The following is a 23,394-nucleotide window of genomic DNA, read 5'->3' on the forward strand; positions in this document are numbered from 1 at the left end:
CTGGCCACAGTGCCTCCCCGCCCCTTGGAAGAAATGAGGAAGTGCGCTCCTTTTTCTCCCTTCTTAAATGTGTCATCACAGAGGCGTTACCAGCTTCTCTAGTTGGGCCAGCAGCATGTCCATAGTCAGAGCCTTCAGAGATTGGCTCTGCTGGACATAGTAGAAACTTCCAGGAGTTTTTCACAAAGCCACCTCTTTGGCTACCTCTGCCTCCACCAAAAAAACCAAGCTGTGTTAAACTAACACAGTGGTCTTTAAAGGTCAAACCATTCTATGGTTCTGTGCTTGGAGTTTGGTTTGCATTCTTTTAACATGACTGCAGAAATTTTGATAATTTCAGAGCCCTTTGGTCCTGATATGCATATTTAATTGTTGGCTCTATTCAAATAATGGACTCAAGTATACATATGACACATAAAAAGAGTGTTGGAGGTTTCTTTCGTTCATGTCTTTTGCTATAGCACAAAATTGAACTAGTATTTTTTGCAACTTCAGGACCTTGGTAACAGGCTTCTTTTCCTGTAATACCTCTAATGTTCCTTGCAGTGTTAACATGAGTGGGTTTAATCTTCAATGGATATAATGTTTTAAGATGACAAATTAACAAAATCCCATCAAGTTTAGTCTTAGGCCTCATTTTTCAAACTGTATTAAAATGTCCAGTTATAACCCTTGTCCACTCCTCAAAAAGTCAACCCTTGTCAGCTCCTCAAACACCCTTTAGCAGCAGATGAGGTAAGGCTCCAGCTAAGGAGCTTGGGTTTCTATCCAAGAATTTAGATGCCCTTTTGGTAATTTCGTTGCTCTAGGTGGTTGGGAGGGGAAGAAACAAGTGCTGCAGAAGGAGTCACCACTGATGCATTAGGATTTTAGCTTTTATATTTTTCATATCCTGTAATGCTTTAGTGTGTAACTCTAAAACTCCATATAGCCTGTTGTCTACTGTTCTCCCATTTTGGTTAGACAAAACATATCCTCTCTAGGCCTGAAACTCAAGGACACCTTACTTTTCAGGCCCCGAAATATGTAAACAAAAGTGGGTTAAGGGGGAAACAAACTTGGGGTAATGACTTCATTACCTGAAATTGTAATTGAAGGATTAACTCCTGATATGCAAATGGACCAAGCTTACGAAAGTATGAAAACCTGTGACCCGGTCATCCATTTTGGGTGTAGCCCCTGAGGGCTTTGACTGCCCAAAGTGTACCTTGAATGCCCTTCAATAAATATAACCACTTTTATTATCTTGATTTTGTCTAGCCTCTGTTTTTAGGGAGCCCCATAAGGCATCACCACCACCAGCTGACCAATGCCCATCCAGTCTCCAAAAAATAGCTGCTTTGGAAAAACATGACATTATATAGTGTGAAATATCCCTCTGGTCAGTTGGGGTCAGCTGTCCCAGCTGTGTCCCCACCAGACTCTTGGCCACCTCCAGCCTACTCCCTGCAGGGCACAGAGCAAGAGCAGAGGTGGCCTTGATACTGCACAAGCGCTGTCCAACAATAGCTGAAGCCTTGCTCTGTCATCAGCACGGTTTTGGTCACTGATCTACAACACAGCACTATACAGGCTGCTGTAGTCCCAGCCAAGCCCATTGCAACAGTTTATACCAGACAGTCTGAAGGCGTTCTTATTTATTAGTGGTTTCATGCTATACTGATAAAGAAACTTTCAATTGTTTATTGTAGTGCAAGTTTTTAGTTCTTTCATTAGGGTTATCTGATGTTCTGAGTTTCTTCTAACTATTAACTTTTAGCTGTTCAGGCAGAAATATTTCCACACCATTAGCCTGCTTTTGAATTGTTAGGAAATTCATGCTTCTGCTTTTTGGAAAAAAGGCTTAAAGGAGAATTGCTCATCTGTTGTGCTGAAACTTTTTGCTGTGGCAAATTGGGCTAGAATTGAAATCCCTGAATATCTGTTTTTAAGCCTTCAGAGGCTTGCTTTGATTCTTGTAACATTCTCTCAGAGGCCTTTCTGCACTGTGCAATCACTTATTATATATTTGAGGCAGTTTAATGTTACTATGGGGATTGAAATGCTCTTTGCAAACTTCGAGTAGTTAGCTATGATTTATTCATTTCTGTTTTGTTTGTGTTTTCTAAAATACATACTGCTAATTTCTTAGCAGTATTCTATGTCTCTAACTGCAATTCAATTGGTATGACTAGAATGTGATTTAAAGGCTGTATGTGTTCTAAGTTTTCCTACACCTTGTGTTCATCATGCCATAGTACTGCAGAGTCGTTCATGTATTTAAGTTCCTTAGTGTACCAAAGCTGCAATGATAAGGACTATAGGAAGGTTTGGGAACAAATGTGTAGTTTTGCATTCAGTCTGTATTTTTGTCCTGTGTAAATGGGCTTACAGACCACCACTGAGTGATGAAGATATATCAAAGAGTTGGCTAATTTTTCTGTTACTTTCTTGTGATACAGGAGGGTTCTGGAAGGAGAAAGGAAAGGAATTAAACAATCTTTTAATTAAAATTCTACATCAAGAAAAATATGCATTCTCTTTCAGCAGAGATGATGCTATGCAATTATCATTTCTGAATGGTTTTAATATTTTCATTTGTTTTTTTGTAGCCCATCATTTCTTTTTTTCCTTCTAGGTTATTTGTTTTACCTCGACTCAAAATTGTTGGTAAATTTAGACAGTGAACTTGAGTGTCTAAATCCCAGCGTAAAGGTCATATTAGTGATCGAATGAAAACCCTAGTTCTTGTCTTGAAATCTCCCTGTATAAATGTTGAAACTATTCACAAATATGTCTTTTATGGTCATGAGTGCCTTGGAATGGTTTCTCTTGCTTCAGATATTCCAGATGCCGAACACAAATTGCAGATTAAGCCAAAATTAGCACTTACTCCTCCCTCAACAGTTTTTCTTTTGCTTTCTTTTTCCATTCTCTTAATCTGTTGTGGCTTCTTAATGTATAGATGCTTCTCTTTGTAGTAGCACCACTTTGTAGTGGTGCCACTAGTGGAGTGAAATAATTTTTTGCAAATGTACATGAACCTGAAGCTTTGGTGGATAGGTAACAGCTTCTCTCTGTACAAGAGTCTTCCATTATGCATCCATGTAAGTGACTAAGCCAATAAATAAATACAGAAGCTGCATAGCTTTTGTCAGTACTTTGATATCAGACACTCTTGCTGTTGATATATGATGAAAAATATAATGAAGAGAGCAGTTAGAGGAGATGTTCTTCCAATTGTTATGGACTTTCTAGAACAGTATACTCAATGCCGGTCTTCTAGACACATCTTGATGCTTTGTGTGGGTGTTTATATCGGCATTCCTGTTCAGATCACTAGTGCGTTTTTTAAAGCAATTTCCCATCTTTTCAAGTTCTGCGCTTTGGTTTACATCAGCAGTCCAGTATATGAGATGGGTTCCTTTCTGCTGAAATTAAACAAGCAGATAGCTGCTAATGGGTATTCAGCAGGCCAGACTAGGATAGTCCAGAGAAAGACCCTGGAAATGTATATGATGTGGTGCTTAGGTCCTTAGTGCCAATTCTTCTGTTGCATTAAACAAAGGTAATTTGCATTTTTTCATGTATGCACATAATAAAACAAATTTTGCAGGTACCTTATCTTTATGCTGAGTGATATCTCATCCCATAAAATAAAACCCAAGTAAGGGAATGTTTATATAACTCATAAGAGGGTATAAGCTTCTGATGTTTCTCAAAAGGTGAAGCACTCTGGTCCAGAATTGCTGTCTGCCCCAGAATGATGGTCAGTGCAAAATAATCACAAGATCCTCTTCAGCACCTCCTGTCAGGAAGGTATCATTACCATAAAAAAAGCTCGTATCCAGAGGTGTTGACATCTTTGAGTAGTTGGTGACACCTCAGTGTGGTCGGACAGAACATTTTCACACTGTGTGTGACAGTTCTTGTCTTTTATGTGCTGCTATGGCTCACTGATGGCCAGGGGTTTTTGGGTTACAAGTGTTTGCATATAGTATTCTTACATACACTTACTCTTTACCTATGCCAACTGTTCTCTCAAAAAGACTAAGTTTGTCTTCTGTTAACTCTTCGGCACCTTTGGTACATGCTTGTCCCACTCCCCTGTTTTATTTCTATCATATTATATTAGAACTGTACATAGAAATTAAGAAATCTAAAAGGAGAAATTAAGCTTATTTTGTAGGAGTCTTTGCTTAAGATTTTTATTTTTCTGATTTAGAAAGCTCCTCTTGGGTTTTGAAATAGTCAAGGCTGAGGACACTGCTCTGCTCTATTATAGAAAGCTTAATTCAGTCTCTCTGGGAAAATCCAGAAAAATTTTTCTTGCTTACAAGTGTGCCAAAAATTGTATAAATTTGCAAATGATTATTTTTCCCTCTTGGGGCATAACTTCAGAGTAGATTGTCAGTTTTTGCAGAACTTCATAAATCTTCTTACTCTACAGTGAAAAGAATAGGTAGTCATAAAAAAAAAAAAAAAAAGCCCCACAACTTAGTCATCTGTTCAGCAGAACAGCTTTTAATGTTTTATTTACAATATATAATTCTTGCTTTAACAGACTTGGTCTCATCTGTGAAGAGATTTTCAGCACTGAGGCTTTACATGTAAATGTCAGAAGAACTTAAAACAGATGTACTGTATTTCCTATTTTTAAGCATGATACAGTCCTATATTTTCCATACGTTGTGTAAGTTTCTAGTAGAGAGAAGGCAATGGTATTAAAGTTACTGGACATCCGGTATTGTCGCACGATGTAAGCTAAAGTTGCCTTTTGTATTAAATAGAATTCTTTAGATTGAAGCTCAAAAAAATGGATGCAAATATGATAGATCTTATCTTGAGTAGGTGAATGCTCTCGCTTCTACTTTTGAATACACTCTCTCAAAGTGTTCCAGGGTGGTTTTAATTTCTGTTACAGTTTAATTTCATTGAGTGAAGTTTGTAAAGGGGCGAAGTATTTGCACCACCTTGTCCTGTTCTGCTTTTCATTTCTGTGTTTGGCTACTTCACATTATTCATGTTCACCAATGTAGTCGCTTAATCTAGGTATTCAAATTTCAAATTCTACTTGTATAAGAATTGAAATTTGGAAATGCAGTGCTAGGCGTGCATGTATTAGCATGATTTAAAAATTTCATGTTTGAGAAAATAATTAACTGAAAGATAGCATGTGGAGAGGTTGCCAAAGCATACGGCGGTGTGCGCAGTAGTTTTTTAAAGGTGTTTGTCATAAATGCAGTCATTCATCACCCTGAATTCTGGTAAGTTCAAAGGCCACCAGGTGAGCTCGCAAATGTGCTCTGTCATCCCTGAAAGACAACAGAGGTGACCTAGTGCCCAGTGAGTAGGAAAAGGCAAGTGCTGTGCTTGTCTTCAAAAAAGGCCTAAAAATACAACATGAAGAACTAGAGGTCAGTCAGCAGTACTGTGATCTGTGGGGGAAATTATAGAACCAACCACCTTGGAACACATTTTTGGACACAAGGAGGGAAGGACTTGCCTGGAAATGCATTTCTGCTTCACTGAAATGTTTGCTTTATCAGTGGAGTTGCACTAGATATCCTGTCTTACTGCATTCAGGAAGCTATTATATAGAAGTGCGGCATACATTATGGATACATTAGTTATCCAGGAGTTAGAGGTGTGAGGTAACTGTTTTTATGATGCATGTGGTAATTTTATACTCATGTGAAAGGTAATCCCCGTATTGCACATTGATTGCATCTTTGTGCACAGACTGGTGGCTTTTAATTTCCGTAGGTATATCCTTTACATTACAAAGATGTAAAAGACAGATGTTGTCATCTAATGATCTGATTTAAAAAATAGATTTAACTAATAAGGCGAACTACTATCAAATAAAATCAGATATTTGGGGGAAAAACCCCACTGTGTATTGCATCTCAAGTGGAAGTATGCTGAGGTTGCAGTGTCTGTTACCATAGACCATGGAATGTTTATCCCTAGAGTCACTCATTGTGCTAGTAAATTAATAAATTTTTCCACCTGATGTAGCAAAAGCCAATATCTAGAACTGTCTAGTAGCAGTTAAATTTTCCTGCTTACTTGTTTAGCTTCTGGGTTTTTTTGGTTAGGCAGTTACTCTCTACAACTCCATAATCAAATAAAACCTTAATGATTGTCCTTAAATGCTTAACTGGAGTACCATATCCACTCTTAGGAAAACAAAAATTTGTTTTCAGTCATTTCTAGCTATAGACAGAGCCAATAACTAGTTTAAGTTACACTGTGCCACCTCTTGAAAACCTACTTTTTGTTGCATGAATTTACACTTGTATAACATTTTTATCAAAAATGGTTTAAACAAGACTGTGTCCACATCTTTTTGTTTGGTTGACTTTTTCCTTTTTCCTTTTTTTAATTTCAGTGGTAAAGTTGCCCAGGATAAAACCAGCTTCATCGGCAGTGGCACTTCTTTTTTCTTTGAGAAACTAGGTGGTAGCATAGGCAACTGCTTCTGACCGCAGAGCTGACGGAAGCTCAATCTGGGTAAAATCAAGATGTTGCTGAAACAATCAAAAAATGATGGATTTGAGACTGTGATTTACTGTGCCTTTTAGTTATTCAAGTTCACAGTCTAAGTAAATCACAAATTTCTGCCAAAGTTGGGGAGCTGCAACTCCTTGTTTTGTTTAGTTTCTCTGCTTTGTGAGCTAGAAATATGAAGTTGTCCAGTCACTTATAGTTTTGTGAAATTCAGTATGAATTAGTCTAAGTAATTGCTGAGTAAACAATGTCTACATAAGCAGTGTAAAATTCAGATTCATATTCTGGAGACAGTAGTGCTTTGCATGTAGTTTCCAGATGAGAACAAATTATTTTGCAACTTAGAAATCAAGTGACTGTAGTGCTTTCATGCTTCACCATGATATGTCAGAACTTCAGCAACTCCTTTAACCAATGACATACTGAAATAATCTTATTAAGATTGCTGAAATGATGAAGGAATCAATCAAGACCAAGACCTTGCTATGCCATAATGTATTAACATGCTCTTTACTTCAAACAACATATAGTCTAAATGAGGAAAAACAGGTGTGGACTTAGGGTTATGAAGCACAGCAGAAGACAGAAAAAATGGCAGGCACAAGTGTCACTGACACGGCATTATCTTGTTATGGATGTAGTTGTGAAAGTACAGTTTGAATTAAAAAGAATGGGCTTAAAGAATGAGCTTTAAATTAAAGAGTGAGGGAGTCCTAGACAGTGAGAGGAGTGAGTGCTGCTGCGGGAGAATAAAGCAGAGAAAAGCAAGTGTGGAAGAAGGGGAAAGGTTGGAGGGAACACTTAGTGCAAAATGAAGATGATCTGGTGAACTCTGAGCATTTTCAGTGTGTGAAGAGTGGTTTGGTTGCTCTTTAAATCTATCCCTGTTGCCTGGCATCTGTCCCACTACTCCCTCAGCAGCATGCTGGGGAGTGTTAGGGTATCATTGGGGATCCTGTTTCCCAAGGACATGAGGGAGTCCCCAGCCAAGTTCTGCACCCCACATCCTCTGCCAGACCTTGTTTACCCCTCTTTGCTGAGCACAGAAGTCCTCGATTTAGCTCCTTCTGCAACTCCTCCAACCATCTGGAGTTCATGCTTCCTTCAGAGCAGTAGAACTAAAGCACGAAATCTATGAATGTGGTATATTTGCATTAGTTCCGACTACTGTTGTCTTTTTTTTTTAGATTTTAATTAATATTTGTATATGCATGTATCTTCAGGAAAATAATGTAAATGAAGTTAAATGTTTAATATAGTCCTTTATGCTATTCTGAAATAGCTTTAAGGAAACTTGTTAGAAGTCTTAAAATACTTTGGGTCTTAAAAAGCATTCATACTGGAAAAAATCTAAATTTTGAAAGGCATAACTTGTGGAGGAGGGAACAGGGTGGTGTTTAAATGATGGTGTATCCTTTCCGTTTTTGAAAAAACCAAAGCACAGTGCATCTTTAATGTTGATAATTCCTCATTAAAAACCTTAACTTGCTGAAGAACTGCCTTTCTTTCAGATGTGTTAGAATTCATATTAGCACTATTTTGCCCTTGTTTCTGAATTATTTTAATGACAGCAGCCGCTCCATCAAGTTGTCTGTCAAGATGTGGGTGGCAAGCTATTATTTCACTTCATAAATCATAATTTACAGGGGGTTTTATATCCCTCTTGGGGATAAACACTTTATGCTTTGTGTTTTCAGCAGCAATATAAAATGTAATTGATACTTGAAGCAATATGTTAGAAATATGGACAGAGAAAGCCAGGACAGAAAAATCACAAATGTTTAGTTTTTCTGTGGGTTGGTCTGCGTACTGAGCATTTTTTCCATCTGATTTCATATTCTTAGCACTTCAACAGAGGATGATGATGAATTGCATTTACATGATTACTGCCTATAGGTTACTATAAGGATGTTTAGTTACAGTCAGTCAACAGACTCAACAGGGTTGTTTTGTACCATTTCTCATGCTGCTAAATAAACTTACCACTTTGTACTATTGTCTTCCAGATTCATGAAAAACTGCATTATTATGAAAAACAGAACCCAGTGCCCATACTCCATGGTGCAGCAGCCTTGGCAGATGATGTAAGTGTCCCCTGCTGAGATCAGTGGTACCAAGTCTCCCAAAAAACTGTCTGCAAGCAGAACTCTTCACAGTGCAAACATACGAATGTAATACTCTGAGCTGAAATCATAAGAAGCTGCAAAGATGTCCAAAGGTTCTGTCATCACTGGGCTTGTTGCTGATACTTGATTTTTATTCACTTGCATGTTATAAAAGCATTGCATCTAGATATCTTCTTGTTCTGCTTTAGTAACCAAGCAATAAAAATTACAGGTTGGAACTCTACTGGGAGGGGAAAAGCTGTCAACTATTACTGTTTTGAGAAAGTCACAGACAAGAGGAATGCTTTGGAAAAATAAAGACAAATGAGATATCAGCACTGCTGACAGAACATGAGAAACGACAAATAATATTACAGAAATGAAGCATATGAAATGCCTAGGATGGAGGCTTGTTAAAAAAAAAATCAAAACTATTTAAGAAGTACAGTAGTGATTTATTGATATTGGAGCTTTCCAAATTGCCTTCATAACCAAAAACTAAATTGTAAAAGTGGTCAGCATTGATGGAGTAGTTAATTTCCTGTTACTATAATTTTTATTTTCAAGGAAAAGAATCCAACCTGCCATTTCTTGCTATTTGGTTAATTCTAGGATTCAGATGAATTGTGAACACACCTGTATAAACTATGACTGAACCCGAGGTAGACCAGAATAGAGAAATGTTTAATAAACTGTGGTTTAGGTGAAATCCAGAAATCTTTGTTGCAATTGATGATGTCAGGTTGCGTTTTGGAAAAGGCAATATGTATTTGGGTCCATTTAAAATACAGCATGTTTGAAACTTCACATGCTTTATAGATGTTTTAAAATCCTAACTATCTATTTATATAATTAATATATTTTGTTTTTTAAATATAACAAATGATTAAATGTCGTGAATTGAGATTGGTAGCATTTTAACAAAAAATTAAATTAAACTTATTTGAAGACTATTGAAAAAAGGATACATGGTAATTTAATCATGTTTCAGTAGGAAGAGAGTTATATCCTGTAACATACCAACTATAATAATACATTAGCCTTGACATCAGGCATATATTAGTAATATTTTTTTAACCTTCACATAGCTTTGAATAATGTTGATAGTAATTTTGAAAATTAGAAAGCTGGTTGAAATTCTCTTCATTAAGTTCTTGCTGACATATTAATAATCCTTGATAATATTTGTGTTATGGATCTCTGGGCTAAAATTCTCAATAAAAATAATTTCTTATTTTTGGATGCAAAACTCAGTGTTTGATACTTTCAGAAATGCTGAGCAATCTCATTCTTTGTTCAGACCCATTTAAAATGTATAGTTTTGGAAATCCCCAAATTAAAGTACTCTGTCACTCCTCAGTTGAGACAGGTTGGGGCTTTTAACCCTATGAATGTATTATTATGTACATATGGTAGTATTTTTAACTGTACATGTTGGGACATGATTGTCTCTAGACATCTACTTACTTTATATGTACACCCTCTTTTTAATAGATACTGTTGCTGGTTCTTCATTAATTATGTGTAGCTGAACTGCCAGTTTTTTGGGCACTGTCCCATAGGGTAAGGATGACCTTTGGTAGCTGAAGTCAGGCTAGCACACTGCAGAATTTTCTATGTTTCGATAGCTATCAGCAAGTTTTGAGGAAGCAAATTTACATGCAGTGGGCTTTGTAACTCCAAAACTCATGAAGTTTCAGGATTAAAGTGCTATTTGTTTTTTTGGCATGTTTGTCTGACTGGTTGTAAACTTCAAGGATTTAAGAGCATGTTGATGTTATAAAACACACTTTCATTTCAATAGGCTTTAAATTAATGTTTTCTCTTCCTACTGATAGTAACTGTTCTGTAGTTAAAGAAGGAGATATTAGCAAGTAGATATTTCCTGCTTGATTTAAAACCCAAATCTGAGGTGCTGCTATCATAAATAAAACTGTTTAAGGACTGTGTTTTTATTTTTGTGTTATTTTTTAAAGCATGTTTAGACGTAACTATTGTGGCAAGGCTTTTCTAAACATTTTCATATTCCTGGCTGCCATACCTTCTCTCCCCTCTCTCCCAAGGACTTGCAGGTTGAATTTCCCATCAGACATTCTGTTTGCCTCTTATTTTGGAGCAGCAGTGTCCGACATAAGGCTCAATGATTCATTTAAATTATCTAAGTATCTATCCTGGTTCCAGCCAGGACAGGGTTAATTTTTTTCTCTAGTTGGGAGAGGGCATGGTTAGGACATGGAGGTTATTCCATACCACCTCATGCCATTTCAGAGAGTTCATGAAAGGGACTCTCTTCCCGGAAGAAAGGGTTTGTTCCAATCGACAAAAGGGGGTGGAAGAAGCCATCCAGTATTGTCTATTATCAGGGAGTTTTTCCATATGAATAATTTCCTTTTTTTGCACCTTTTATTATTAATATTGTTACTATTACTTATTTAGTAATAGCATATACATATAGTATAGTACATTTTCTTATCACTGTCTCCAGTAAATTGTTCTTACTTCATCCTGTGATCTTTGCCTTTTGTGCCTCCAGTTGGAGGGGGAAGGGAAAGTGGTGTGTGGTTTTAGTGGGAGTACTAAATTGGAGAATACCATTCCTAAACCACGACAATATCACTGGCAGGATAGGTGTATACAGCAAGTAAGGCCTCTAGGTTGTTAGAAAGACTATTCTGGCAGAAGTTTCAGAACTTCCTCCAGAAGCTTTAAAGACCAGTCCCTGGTGCTCCCCATCTTGCCAGCCTCACTCCACATCCAGTCCTCTCCCTTGCTTTTCTTCCCCTCTCTGTAGTGGCAGCTTTTCATAAAGAGCTTGTTGAAATGTTATGGTTCCCTCAAGAGATCATAGAGGAGGTTTTCAGATAGTTTTTCCTGCAGTCTTTAGCATAGGAGATCTCATGGTGTCAGTGTGTCCAGAGTATGCCATGTACTGCTTCTGGTAGCTGTTTCAAATCTCAGCACTTTAACAACAACAACAACCACAAATCCAGTCTAAAACAGCTGAGGTGATATCTGTTTGCTAATCTGAAAACACGACTTTGTCTTTCAATCTTTGTTTTCCTTCTCTTCTATCACAAGGTATTAAATGTGCCTAAAACTTTCATGAAAATATTTGGAAAATAGTATAAATCACATGAAGACAAGTTTTAAATTATTTTATCTCTGAAAAATATTTTCTAAATTATAAGATTAAATTTCTGTTAAAGCAGTAATGAAGTATGTTTTCTCACTATTCTAAACCTTATGTATGTGCATTTGCATTTGCACCACCAAAGCAAATGCCAGTTCTGCTGGAGTTGATACTTGTGCACAGTTCATCTGAGAGAGAAATGCTGAAATGGTCATTCTGCTGAGAGGTTTCTTGTCTTCATCAGTGAAACACGAATTAATATATTGATTTTATTCTCCAGTGATGAGCAGTATAGTCTAAAGAATTAAAAGAGAATCAAGGGTAACCCATGTCATATACCTGCTGTCATTCCTATCACAGAATATTTTCAGCTTTGCAGGGCTTTTCCTTAAAACATGCAGACTCAGTTGCAGTCAGATTACCTCAATATTTGGCTTTGTGTCTAAAAATATTTCATTCTGACCTTTCCTATAGAGATTTTTTTTTAATCTTTTGGTATTAAGACACAAATATTGTTAATATTAGCACCAAGGTACTTGCTGGATGTTTTTAGCTATGAATTATGGTTCAAAGTCTGTAGGATAGTAGGTGATGAATTTTTGTTACTCTGTTTAATTTGAAGGTTAAGAGAAAAAAAGGTATTGAAACCATGTCTGATGTCTGTAATGACTTCTTCAAATAGATTTTTCTATTATATATAATTATGCAAAATATACATCTATCCATTTATCTTGAAAATGTATAGAAAATGAAAGTACAAATTTGAAATTAGCTTAGACAAATAAAATTACTTGCTGCAAATAGCCAATCTTTCTTTGAGACATTTTTATGATACTGATTTAATGCAAAGAAAACAAGTGATTACCTGAAATCACGTTTTGCATTATAAGCCATGTAGCTTCTGAATTTTAAGCCAAAGTTCAGTGTTGTGAAATGTATTTTAGCTTTTCCTTCTTCTGGAAAAATAGTTTGAGTCTAAAATCCTGTAGTAAAATATGCCTCTTGAGTCCAAATTAGTTGAGAATGGCATGATAAGAAAAACCCAAGACGTGAGCCAAATAGCTGTGGGATTAAAAATGAAACTGCTCCTCTATTGTTCAGCAAGCCACGATTTTGTAGTGTAACCAAACATAAATTACTGATCTTGTTGCTAGGACATAGTTTGTGCATTTTACAGGCTTGAATTGCTGATGACCTGTTATAAATTACATTATGATTAACCCGCTTCACATTTAACAAGCTCCTTCCAGTGTATGTGTAAACATAATAAAAGGTTCAGATTGCTTGCACTGTAGGGGCACTTTGCTTTCTTATCCCAGTCCTAAACAGCACAGCTACTGTGGGGTTTTGGAAGCAGTGTGGATTTCACCACCTCATTCGAAACTGTTTTTTATAGACAGTGTCAAAGTTTGATCCAGTCATTTTTACAAGCAGTTCTTTGTCTGCACGCAAAGGACCATTCACTTAAATGAAGTGCTGGGATTTGCCCCCTTTGCTATAAATCAGAACGTGATCTGGCTGCACCCTTGCCAGAAATGATTACTTGTGTTAAACTGAGCCAAAAGGCCTGGCTTAAATCTGGTCCACTGAGGGCCAGAAACAGAAGCGTGGTGATTGATGGTGTTTTCCTTCATGCTGGCTTCTGTTTGAACATGCTGGAAAGCAATAACCTTGAACAAGATAGATTCTGGATTGTCACTGATGCACTGGGTAAAACAACGCTTTGCTAATGGTCTTTGTGTTGATTCCATCTCCCACCTAGCTGGCTGAGGAGCTGCAGAGAAAACCACTGAGCAGTGAGATTAGAGAGCTGTTGAAACTCCTTGCAAAACCCAATCTCAAGGTGAGGATGAGTTGCACCTGCAAAGTGCCTTCTGCGTCGGTGTGTGCATCTGCTTCCTTGGGCTGGGTGTGGGTTTGTCTGCTTTAACAAGTACTGTGTAAGAACATATGTAGTGTTAATCAGAAATACCTGTGATGAAGAAACACATTTAATGTTGCCTATAAATTATTATGCTGTTACTCATACTTATAAAGGGAATCACTTATTCACAAGGGATATTTAATAATAATAATAATAATAATAATTTTTTTCTTTTGCTATCTTTTAATGCATGTACTTCATAAATTTGTTACAACCGTGCTCTTCCTAAAAGATTGTCAGTCATACTGATTTAACTGTGTCATGCATAAGGAGTGCAGCCTGGTTCTTGGGACAAAATTCATGATGGAAAACATTTTTAAAAACATTTAATTTTGAAAACTTTCTGTAAAACTCCTGGGGTTCTCTGTGGTGTTTTTGAGGAACTTGGTACCTTTTGTCTGACAGAAGACTATGGAACCATTGAACCATTGAGGTGGGTGGAGGTTGTCTGGTTCAACGTGCTGCTCAAAGCAGGGTCAACACTGAGTTCAGAGCAGGTTGTTCAGGGCTTTGTCCCATTAGGTCTTGGAAATAAATGCCTGGGAACAGACATTCTACAAATACTCTCTGTGGCCTCTTCCAATTCCTAATCACCCTCCTGAAGGTGGATTCCTAAGTGAAAATGCTTTCCTTACATCCAGTCAGAACCTCCCATGTGTATCATTGTTGATGCACGGGAGCATATTGTTTTTCCATTGTTAAGAGAAAGAAGACCTTAGTGCTTTAGATGCATATTGCAGTGGTAATTAAATGCAGCAGTTGATAAGTTGAGAACTGCAGAGTGGAAAGGAGCAGTTGCTCTTTTGTCTTACGTGTAAAACACTGATCACAAAACCTGAGAATCTATGGTATCTTCAAAGTGCTATAAGATTTTAAAGATAATTACACCTGCTTTTTGAAGATTTTTGCACTGGTTTTTTTCCATAGTTTGTCAAGTGACAAGCTGTTTTTCTTTGAAGGGGTAAGTAATGCCAATGGCATATTAGAAGAGGAATTGTTGGGGCATGAAATTGCAGAGATCCTAAGCTTTGCTGTAGGTATTTCCTTAATGACTGTCCATGTGTGCTTCATACTTCTGAAGTTTTGGTGGGTTGAGTCTGAAAACAGCTCATGTGCCACAACTGCATCTCTCCCTCTCCTTTTCTTGCTTTCTCTCACTCATTCCCTCACACACTCACTCTCGCTGTCTATTCCTTGGTAGCAGTGTAAGGCAATGTGATAATCTTAGTGGGATTTCAGGGAAAGAAGTGCCTTCCCCTCAGAGTGGTTAATGTGACTGAACAACTGCAGTAACTTAGCAAACGTCTTTCTTGGCTGCAGGGGGAGATGGCCAGCTGCAGGGTACCAAGCCCTTTGCATGGCCAGACTGCCTAATCCTGCACAAGGTGCATGTTTCCCTGCCCTGCAGGAGCCTTGCAGGTGTTTGTGTGAGGTAGGGGTAAGAACTGACAGTATGCAAGGTACTTTTGTTTGTCCATTATCTTCTCCCTCACCATGTCATGGCAAATGTGCCTCAGAGAGATGGTAAATTATCACTGCTCCCTCCTCCATCATGTTGACCAGGTGACTGTACTGCATTCAGTCAGAGGCTGTATTTGAAATTCTTCTGTTGATCTCCCCTGCTCTCTCTTGGACAGAAAAGGAAAGGAAGGCCGTTTCTGGGACTCGGTACTTCCAGTTTCTCCTCACAGATTACCTAGTCTCTTCAGTTGTATCTGAGTTTATGCCATACATTCTGTAAGTTTTTCTAGCCCTTTGCTATTAGGTTTATGGCTTGAGAGGGTTTCTTTGTTTTGTTCTATATTCCTGGGACCAAATGATGGCTAGAACAGCTCTTTTTCACACACCTGAAATTACTTGGGATAATTGATCTCTTTTTTCCAATGATGTTCCATAGACTTTATCTAAAACCATATAGGCTTAATTTGGGATTGACTTAAGGAACATTACTTTGCAGGGGCAGCTTTCCTCTCCTGACCAGATTTATAACTGCAGTGTTAGCTGGAGCCAGGAGAGTTTCCACTTTCCTACAGCTCTGCTCTAAGTTTATGGCATGGTGAAGGATGGTTAGGATTAGTTTATTGCACTACCTCCCTGCCTCCACAAGTCTGATGGTGTAAGGGGACAGGTCTAGCAAGGTGTTCATAACTTGCAGGTTTGGTTAGCAGGCAAAAAAAGGCTGGGAGAGGTTTCTAATCATACCTGATTAGATAAATACTTCTGTATTTTAATTCTGTATTACAAAATTCTTTTGTTGAATTTATTTCTGAGTGTTTGCATCTGATGAGTAAAACTTTTGACTAATTGTGGTGCTTGTCATTTTCATCCACAGAGAAGTTTTCTAAAGAAGAAAGTAGTTTCTCTGAGGCAGTTACATTTATCAGACCTGAGGTTTTCAAAATATCCTAAAAGTAATTCTAAGATTTTGTCAGGTGCATTTTGTTTTGAAAAGAAAAATAAATTGGGCATTTCTAGTCTTGTAAAAACTGCATGAAGTATCCAGTTACAGCATGGGGTTTTTTTCCCTGCTGTCAAATGTGGCATCACTTACCATAATTAAATGAGCTAATAATGGTTGTGGTTTATCTTTTCTGATTAAAACAGAACTTTGGAAGTAAAACAGAGCACGTAGCTCTGGGAAATCAAGTGAATTTGTTTAACTGTGTGTTAGACATTTCATTTGTGTTCTCGATTTTAAATATAATTGTGGAGCCCTGTGGACACAGGCCAGCCACACTTATTATTTTTAATTTCTATTACCAAATAAGGACTTAGAGTTTGCATTCTTTAATCTTGCTTTACCTTGTTAAAGATATCAAGAAATAGAACAGTATTTCCATACCCTAGAACCTGAATGCAGTTGAATACTGTATTTTTATTTTTAAGCAGACCAGAAATTAGCTCTTTGAAGTAGAATTATAGAATAACCTGAGTTGAAATGGACCCATAAGGATCATCAAAGTCCAACCCTGGCCCTGCCCAGGACAGCCAAAGAATCACACCATGAGCCTGACAGCATTGACCAAATATATCCAACTGTCAGGCTTGGTGCTGTGACCACTTCCATGGGGAGCCTGTTCCAGTGCCCAACCACCCTGTGGTATCCAACCTGAACCTCCCCTGACACACCTTCAGTCCATTCCCTCGGATCCTGTCACAGGTCACCACATGTGTCTGTCCCTCTTCATCCCCTCATGAGGAAGATGTTGACTGCAGTGAGGTCTCTCCTCAGTCTCCTCCAGGCTGAACAGACCAAGTGACCTCATCCACTCCTCATCTGGCTTCACCTCCAGACCTTTCACCAGACAGAAACTGCACTTTAAGATATCTAAAATACATTTGCAGAGAGCAGGGCAGGCAGACCCAAGCCTGATCTGCTGGCATTTCAAATCACCCAAAACTTTCTCACTTAGGTCCAAACACCATTCTGACCAGAGCTACGCAGCACTGCCCATAGGCTGGCCTAACCATAACTATATATATCTATATCTATAGCTATAAGTTTTGTATCTTCAATTTATACATTTTATTGCAATTTAATAAAACCAACCAAACAAAATGCCCAAGCACCTTACACACAAACACAACAATGTAAGTTTCAATACATTTAGTTTCATTTTAACTTTAACATGTTAAACTCTTAAGCTGTTTTTTAACATGAAAACTAGAATATATAGTTGGGGAATACATGAGGAAAAAGTATTTCTGATTTAAGAGAAGACACTCCTGTGAGTGCTTTTGTACAAAATATGAATAGCATAAAGAAATAAGTATTCTCACATTTAGTCAGTTGTTTATAATTTGGCAAAACTAAAGCAAAAAAGAACATCTTTAAAGAGGAGAGTTGTACAGAATTTTGAAAATAATGACAAAAATTTAAAAAATTATGATGCATCACCAGTGCAACTAAGAGAGATGTCTTTATAGATATTTGGGTTTTTTATGAATCTGGAAGTACTGCTGTTGAGAGCACTAAATATGTTTTGTTTTGTTTTTTTTATTAGTATCTTGTCTAGAGACAAAATACTTTTCATTGTTATGCAATTGTGTAAATTGGAACATATAATTGGAAGACTAAGATTCAAGATGCTAATACAAAATACACCTAAAAGGGAATTTAATTTTAGCTATTTAATGAATATGTCACGATCAAGTTAGAAAAATGCTCTTATCTGTTAGTAGGGATGAAAAAGGGAAGAGGAAAAGCAGTCACTAGAGTAACCCTGTCAGTAACAGGGCAGAACTCTAGTGGGGAACACTGTAAGAAAGGAGATGTACAAATGACAGATGATCAAGCTAAGAATGAAAGACTTTAAAGCTTCCAAATTCTCTTCCACATTTCATTAAAAACTGTCTTAAATAATTAGGTTTCAGTTCCTTTTCTAACAAGCTGGAAAAAACTGTGTTCTTTTTGGGATGGTGTCATGACAGAGGAGCATAATCGTTATTTCTTTTTAAAATTATTTGAAAAACTGGAACAAATAACTATAAGAATTAACATTTTAGGCACTTAATTTATTGCTGTGGCTGTAAATAAAAAAGACTGTTAAAGAATGAACCATCTTTTAGTCCACTGAATGATGTTATCCCAATTATACTAATTTTGAGACAGGCTTGATATATATTATTCAGATCTAAATAACTTTTAACTTTGGGTTTATAACAGCATTATAATGTTTGTGGTCATTACATACCAAAATAAGCAATTTGCCATTGAAGTTAATCTCTATTAGGGTAAATTAAGTGTGTTTTAAATTATGTCAAATATGTCATCTGTGGTCATTGGTGTAATGTGCAGAACAATAATTATTTCAAAAGCTAATGCCACTGTGCTTAAACTATTCTGAAGAATGTTTATACCTTTATGACCCAGAGGAAATGAAGCTGTTCCAGTGGTGGTTCTGCCTGTTTCAGTGGAGTTTATCTTCTGTTTATGTGTGCTGGAAGGTTTGCCAGCTGCTGATCTGAAACATAAACCAGGTACCTAAACAAGGGCACCAGGCAGGACTGTGAATGAGTTCAGTGCCTCATGGTGCACCAGAATGTAAAGTATTTGGGTCACTTTGGGGCACTGTACCTGTAGCCATAGAGGGAGCAAGTGGTGGACATGCAGTATTTTTCTTGTCCTTTTTATTACCATAGAATGAACAGAATTTTGGAAGTAACTTTAAGCTAACTTGCAGAGTGAAGGAAAAACTGCTCTTGTATGATTGGGAATGTTACTGTTCATACAAAATACAGATTCTTTGTTTTAAGTTCGGGGGTGGGGGGTTTAATTTCTTTCAAATGGCAAAGGTGGATACACCAGCAAATTGCAAGTAGGATTTATGCTTGCTGTTTTATTTGCAATTCATTTGTGGTACACTTGACTTTGTTTCACAAAATAATTTACATTTGTAAATATTTTCATCTAATTTCATGTCTTTGGCTTTCCTTCAGAATAGAACCATGAGTTAAACAAAATTAAAGCTGCAGATAATGAAGCTAGTGCACTTTGTTCTTCATGTACATGCTTCATATATTTGATTAGGTTTCTTTGAAAGAAGAAGTAATGCTTCTTTGAGCATGAAGCATACCTTTAATGTTGTCCTATCCTGTTCTGGTTTTCTTGTATTTACTGGGGAGTTTGTAAATTCTACCCTTTATTTCATAAACAACTGCTGATACCATCATCCCTGTCATCTGAGGCTTACTGGGTTTGCATAGTAGCCTAGTAGACTGTTCAGATCAAAATGCAGCTTGTTCTGTTAAAAAACCAAACATTATAAGCCTTTATCAGCAGAGCCTTCTAAAGCTGCCTTACAGTCACTGGTGAAAATTGATATAAATTAATGTCCAGGAGACTGCTGGCTTTTTTCTACCAGAACTTTAACATACAAAGAACTGAAAGAAAATACTGTGCTATAATAATATAAAAAAAATCCATTTTTGCTTTGAAAAGTTCATGAAGCATTTCATGTACCATGTAATTAAAAAAAAATAAAGTTAATCTAAACTTTGTCTTCTTTCCAACATTTCCTTTGTAATTAGACCTGCTGAAGATTTTCCATCAGGGCTTTTTCACTGAGCTGTGTGTTTTCTGCAAAGTCAACATTTTCCACTGGAAATGGTTGGGATTTGCCTACAACTGTTCAGGTTTTGCATCTGAAGAACTCAAATGCAAATTTCAGGTTTGTTAAGATCTGAGCTACATTTCGGCTGCTACTGTATCCTAGGCACTTGGGGAACTTTTTGGCCCTGTCCTGTTACAGACTTGTCTTCCCAGATGTACCAATGTTTTCTACCCTTGCACATGTCCTGGGAGACTGTTGTCCTCTTCATGAAATATTTATGCTTGCAAATGGTAACACAAACACAATATCTGTTTAGGAAGCGTAATTTCCCATGATCTTTAACTATTTACTCATCACTGGTCTGCGAGATGTGTTGGTAGGACTGGTCGTAGGAATTGTGCTCATACATTAAGAGATTTTACTATACAAACACTTTAAATTTATTAATATGGTGAGCTGGAGTACAGTGTACTTTATATGTCAACTGAAAAGTTACCTATATAATCCTTACTTGCAAAATCAGATGCCATTAATTTATAAATCTGCAAGAATATGTTTGATTTTTGATGGTATGCTGTGAAATATCAGCAGGGAGATAGAAATACTTATTTTTCCCCCTGAGCAATAGGTGCTAATGACTGGAACAGTCAGCAAGGACCACAGCACTGATGGTTTGATGACATTGGTTGATGGATAGATAGCCCATAGATGTTCTGAGCATACCAGCCATGAAGCTGGGGTAGAGGGGACAGTGCTGGGAGACTTTTGTTGGCAAATGACTGAAATCTTTCTGCCCAGTATTTTGTGGCTTTAAACTATTTGCCACTTTGAGAAGCTATCCATCACATATTTTGGCAACCGGTTGCAGGAAAAATATATTTTATTTGTAACCCGTCTCAATTTTAGACCTTGACTTCTGATTTCCACTTCTGCTTGCACCCATAATTAAAAAAAAAATAATAGAAAACTCTTCTGGATAAGGACAGCTGGAAAAATAAGTTGCTGTCTTTATTTTTGGATTGTTCATGTTACTGGGATGGAGTAAGTAAAACAAAAACATAATGGCAAAATAGTCCTTTTAAAAACAGCAAGAAAAGCCTTGATTTTTCACATTTGTCAGGCAGAGAAAATCAGAAAGCAGTTGTGGCACACTCTTACTGTTGTAGGAACTGACATATACCAATATACAACATATTAGAAGCATAGAGACAAAATGATAGAAAGGAGGTGAAAGAATATGCTGCATGAGAACATTTAAGTAACAACCATCGTAGTACTCTGGAAATGCTCTCAGGTCCATCTGGTGATAACTCGGCTCATGTCCAGTGCAGAGCTTGTCTGTTGATCTTAGACGTATGGATATGAGAATGCTCACTAGCAGCCAACATATAATAAACAAAGTGATAGATAACATAAACAAAAGTGAAGCCAGGCAGGTTGGCAGCAGAAAATATTAAATCTGAAAAGTAAATCAAAGAAATTCTTTGGTTACATATACAAACTTTCCAACATGAGGGAACCAACTCTCACCCACCTAAGTATGTTGAATTGCGTACATGTAACTACAGCATTCAGATACAGAACATAAAAGTTGGCAACATTGCTGAAGCTGGTAATTTAGGAGGAGGAAAAAATCATGACAGATAAAATCACATCCCTTTCAAGTAGAAATTCCATTCATCTGCTGGAAATGGACTCTGGAAATGGAGAAACTGCACAATACGAAGCAAGTAGTCCCTTTTTTTAGATGTGATCTTTTTATGCTGCTTTTTCCTTCAGTGGTGTTTTTCCTTTGCATTTGCTGGACCATATTTTATTTGAACTCTCCATTCAACAGTCTCCTCTTTTCTACATAATTTTTTGTTAGGTTCCCATGTAGTATGAGTACTCTATTGCTGAATTTAAGACCTCCTTATCAGAGATGAATACATGTTATTATTTTCTGGAGGAATTAGGTTTACTCAGATTCTTTAAAACTTTTGAATCAATAGATTTTTTTTTCTTTTGAGGACTTTAGACACCATGTCAATGTCAAGTAAAGGCTGGGTCATTCCTAAAGACAGTTTTTCAGAAAAGGCAACTGCATCCTCAGATTTTACTTTCTTTAGTTTATATTTTCATATGATTTCTCTGGGATGTCTTTGGATGGTTTTAAACCAAGAAAAGGTATATGCTACCACTGTAGACACTTAGTATTCTCAGGAAGCTGCCACTTTTTCAAAAAAGGAATTGATTAAGGATTGCCAAGATATTAAAAGAATGCTGCTGTCTCGGCATTTTCCACTCTGAAAACCATTTATTTGTATTCTTGGAAGCTACTTAAACAGGGCTTTGAGCTTCAAGGACACTTTAGCTACATAAATCATGTTGTGAATGTAAAACAGACTGTTCAGATTCTTCACTATTGATTTAAAATCAGAGCTTTTTTTGCTGTTATCCACAACTGAGGGAGAACATAGGGCTGTCATCTGGAAGGGTATTAACACCTTTGCCAGATGACATGGGTGGACAGACTGCATATTTCTGTGAACACTGAGAACAGTTTGATTTGGGAAGCATCTCCGGGGGCTGTGAACATTGAGCCAGAGGAAGTGGGGGTCTGAAGACGCCGAAAGTTCATTTTTCTGTTGGCTGTTGCCGTCTGGCTACCAGCTGCAGGTAAACCCATCAATTCAGAGTGGTGAATCTGAAATCAAGAAAATAGCATTTTCAGGCAAGGAAATTACCCTTTTGTGAAAGGAAGTTCACATAGTCATGAATAAAGTCCACCACAGTAAAGAGGAAAAAGTAATATATACTGAATATTTATCCAACTGAGATGTTGCTGTGCTAAGATCATTAGTCCACGGTAGATATTAAGAACTCAAAACCACACATGTACACAGTATGTGTTATTATTTTGAACCACTGCTGTGACCCAGCTGCATCAAAGTCCGATTGGAAGAGAAAAGGATTTAATTGCCAACTGGACAAGAGGGCAACTCTAGTTTAAGTACAGATGGGACACTTGCAAGCATGTAATGTTATTTTCTCTTTTATACATATGTAACTGCTGTCTTCTCATACAATGTATAATTTCTAGATGTTTTATAAAGAGTATATAGGAAAATTTATCATTTGAAGGATGGAAAGAAGTAAATTAGCCCAGATTTTTTTTACCTCTTACTTAGTACACCCCTTGGTGTACTAAGGTGTTTCCTGATTAAGAACACAAAATTATGCTTAAGATAAAGGACCTTATTTAATTTTTTTTACCATCCCTGTTTTGCTTATGTTGATTGAATAGTGTGAGTGATCCTCAGTAGCAAAAGCAAACTGAAGTTAAATGATTTCTTTAACATTATTTACTCTATGTATTTAACTTGGGAATTTTGTACAGAACAGAAAATCCCAGATTTCTCTTGGAAAGTGATTAGATTAGTGCAGCATCAGAAAGAATAATGCTATTTCTCTGCTTGATGTGTGATTACTGTAGCTTGTAAAAAATGTTTTTTGCTCTTGCTCCAGCCATCCTCTGGCCACTTTAGCAGCACAACTGAGTTTCTCCTGTCTGTAGTTTTATTGCTTGCTTCTGCTTCTGGATTATACTTCATGCTTTAGCCAAGCTGGAGAGTTCAGCTAATGTGATTGTTCTTATCTGCTAATTGAGACGCCTGTTTTCACCTGCCTTTTTGTTCCCTTGTTAACCCT

General features: G+C 37.1%; 1 protein-coding gene across 1 annotated transcript in view; it reads left to right on the top strand.

Moving 5' to 3' along the window:
* MPP7 (MAGUK p55 scaffold protein 7) overlaps positions 1 to 23,394 on the top strand; it is a 158,799-nt gene that overhangs the window by 84,616 nt on the left and 50,789 nt on the right. Inside the window, exons 5-6 of the mRNA XM_082295756.1 lie at positions 8,499 to 8,576; positions 13,490 to 13,570. Coding sequence (XP_082151882.1) covers positions 8,499 to 8,576; positions 13,490 to 13,570 — 159 coding nt within the window. The remainder of the gene's footprint in view (positions 1 to 8,498; positions 8,577 to 13,489; positions 13,571 to 23,394) is intronic.

The sequence above is a fragment of the Coloeus monedula genome (genome assembly GCF_965178545.1).
Source record: "Coloeus monedula genome assembly, chromosome: 1".
Taxonomy (NCBI): Eukaryota; Metazoa; Chordata; class Aves; order Passeriformes; family Corvidae; genus Coloeus; species Coloeus monedula.